General features: G+C 38.6%; 1 protein-coding gene across 2 annotated transcripts in view; it reads left to right on the top strand.

The window, feature by feature from the left end:
• The first annotated feature begins 134 nt into the window (after positions 1-134).
• The window catches only part of LOC107083094 (dedicator of cytokinesis protein 7-like), a 32,340-nt gene continuing 29,328 nt past the window's right edge, over positions 135-3,146 (top strand). For both annotated transcript variants that reach the window (XM_015372067.1, XM_015372066.1), the window contains exons 1-2: positions 135-321; positions 2,503-2,590. In XM_015372067.1, coding sequence (XP_015227553.1) covers positions 272-321; positions 2,503-2,590 — 138 coding nt within the window. In that variant the 5' untranslated portion in view covers positions 135-271. The remainder of the gene's footprint in view (positions 322-2,502; positions 2,591-3,146) is intronic.

The following is a 3,146-nucleotide window of genomic DNA, read 5'->3' as shown; positions in this document are numbered from 1 at the left end:
ACTAATATTATTTTAATCGGTCCATGTCCAAAGGGTGTTTTATTTTGAAGGCTAACCGGATGTAGTACTGGTGTTGTACATGACGTCGGTGTTGCCAGCTGCCCCAGCTCCCAGCCACTAGGAGGAACAAGGAGGGTTCCTTGTCTGGTCCTGGCGTGGAGAAGGAAGAGGACCGCATCCCAACACAGGACGGGACTAAAACCGAGCTGCGAAGGGAGCTAAACATTTTCACTTTAACTTCTCAAGACTTTCTTTACATGGAGGGTAAAAAATGACATCGTCAGCGTGCGAGCGGAGGGCGTTTGCTCATAAAATCAACCGGTGAGACTAAAACAAAAGTTATTGTTTAACAGCTTCGGTGAATAGTGACCTGCTGGACCGAGCGCACACATAGCAGCTATGCTAGGATTCACAAGGCACCACATGATAATAGCTCAGTTTAAACGCGTGAGTTTTGTCATTTAATAAAGCAACGGTTAACTGGGGCAGTTGGCGCTCCCAAACACAGCTGGCTTTAATAACCTGTTTGACAGGCACTACGGCAGCACCGTAGCACCATTGTCAGGAGCCACTCCGGTGAAGCTGCTGCTGCTATGTCATTTAGGAGGATCATAACACTGCAATACACAGCAAAGAGCTGTGTTAACTGCAAATCTAGTATTTCCCATCAAACTTGTTAACTGTTGAACAGATTCAAGGGATACAAATGCTCAGCCATGGAAATGTGGCATCATCAGTGAAAATAACTGCACTTTAAATAGTTTTATCATTTGGTCTGATTCTGATTTCTATTATGTTCTTATTGCTAAAACCACATTGGTGTTGCAAAAACAAAAAAACAAAAAAAAACAACAAAAAAACAGTTATTTGCTCCTAAAGTATTGTCCCAAACAAGCAGATAGTCTAGTCTATAAACTAGACTATCTGCAGATATAGACAAGCGCATAGTTTATAGCAGCTACTTAGGGAGTAGCTGCTATAAACTGTGTCCAGTAATGCACCAGAAGCTGGACTAATACAACACATAATGTTAAAAGTTTATTATATTCTTGTCCTGTTTAGGTCCAAGACCATTGTTTTGTCCCGGATGCAGGAAAGGGTGGGAAAGCCCGTTTTGGCTCTTGCCTTTGCAGCTCTTATAGTTTTCCTTCTTCCTGTTTTAAGTGGATATGTGCACAAGTACTTCCCCCCATGTTTGGAATGACATGGGGCTGCTGCATAAAGCATAAGTAAACATCTTGCACATCATGAAATGGAAAACAAAAGCACAGTTTTGTTTTTCAGGGTAGCAAACAGGCTTTATAAGCTTTTTCAGCTTTTTATATGGGAGAAACAGAAAGTTTTTTTTATATATATATCTATAGGGGCAGCTGTTTGTTGTCCCTGTGAGGATTGGGCTTTTTTCCAGCTTTGCCTTTAAGCCAGCCCTTCGATGAAAGTTCCTAACAGCCAGAAACAAAGATCTGGCCTCATGCCCACTGTTAGGATGAACCAACAGTTTTCTACTTTGTGAGGTTCAAGTCCCTCTATGGAACAGCTGCTGTCCTTCATTGGAAAGGATTTAGCTCATGGAGGGGATGCCTAGAGGTTTCAAGATTAACTCTACAGGCATAATGGGACATTTTTCTTGTCCAAGTATTTTTCCGTGCAACTATTAACTCTTGTTTATTTAAAAGCATTTAAAACCGTTTATATGTTGCATGGTAATTCAGGACACCTATGCAGAAGTACAGATGTTATTCTATGCCTACTTTTGCCAATGTAAGTTTTTCTTTTAGATCAGACATATGCATTAGTTGGACATTTTTAAAAGGTCATAGTGAATAATTGCAGTTAATTTTTGGATATATTCTACTTATTATTTACATCCAATATTATGGATGCAAAATCACATATTTATATCCATTTTCCGTCCCGCTTTTTCCCAAGTGGGGTCCTGAGGGGTGCATTGTTCTGACATTAAAGATGTATTCTAATTCTATATATATATATATATATATATATATATATATATATATATATATATATATATATATATATAATTACAGAATAAAGACACTGTGTAGTTCAAGTTTTGCTGGTCTGTTATGAATAGAGTTACACTGGGAGTGTAACAAACAGATGTTAGCCAGATAATTAGTCAGGCTATTGGCTTGCATTTTATTTAACGGACAAGCTGCTCATATTTTAGCTGAATAAGAGGGATAGGTGGCTGTGGCACTCCTTGATCTGTGTTTTGTCATGACTTGGTTTTTTCAAGCAGCTGGATTTACTTGCCAAGTGGCCATAGACAAGTATAATAACCACCTTTGAGCCAGCTGACCAGCAGTAAGCAGCAAAAGAGGAGGGAGCACAGAGTCTGTCCATTATCTTGCAGTTTTCACTTATATTTTGGTGGGGTTTGTAAACAGAGGAGTTTACTGTTATTCATTCTTTGAAATGAACATGGCTCTTACCATCTCTAGATTTCATGTATTTATTTTTGGTTTTGTTTCTTATCAGGACAATTGCAGCAGAGGTGAGAAAACAAGTGACCAGAGAGTATGGATCGCCTCAGCTGTCTAAGAAACGAGGAGGAGCTCATCACCCTGTGAGTCACCCTGGTTTTAAAGGGCAGGATTTCTGACATTTTTAAAGAGGAGATTGACAATCATCACAAGAAGGTTCTTCTGACATATTGGATTGACTTTTACCTTTAAAATTTTATAATTTTGTGTTTGTGGAAGGTTTGTTTTGAAAATTATCCTTATGAAGGCAAGAATGCCTTTAGATTTTTGTTGATGCATCGTAAAAGATAGAGGAGAACATGTAATAATCCTTTATCTGTCTTTTTATAATTAAAAGATATGTATCCTGAGGTAACTTTGGTTAAAAGATCTAACATTTATTTCATTAGAGTTTTCATTCTCTGCTAACTTAAATGCTTTTAAAACAGGCAGAACAAGTAGACGCAACCAGCCTCATAAAACCTGCTTATTATTATCTGCTATTGATAAATCAGATTCTGGTCTAAAAGTGTCCTGATAACTTGGCCAACTTTACAGAATGCATTCTTCAGGAACTTAAGAAACGCTTGCGATGACTTTTTGGCTTCTGTCAGCTCCTTCGTATCCTCTGACTGTCCTCTAGTCAGACGCTCACGCATC

Source organism: Cyprinodon variegatus, unplaced genomic scaffold (genome assembly GCF_000732505.1).
Source record: "Cyprinodon variegatus isolate N-32 unplaced genomic scaffold, C_variegatus-1.0 Scaffold68, whole genome shotgun sequence".
Taxonomy (NCBI): Eukaryota; Metazoa; Chordata; class Actinopteri; order Cyprinodontiformes; family Cyprinodontidae; genus Cyprinodon; species Cyprinodon variegatus.
This window is presented reverse-complemented; position numbering and strand designations above follow the sequence as displayed.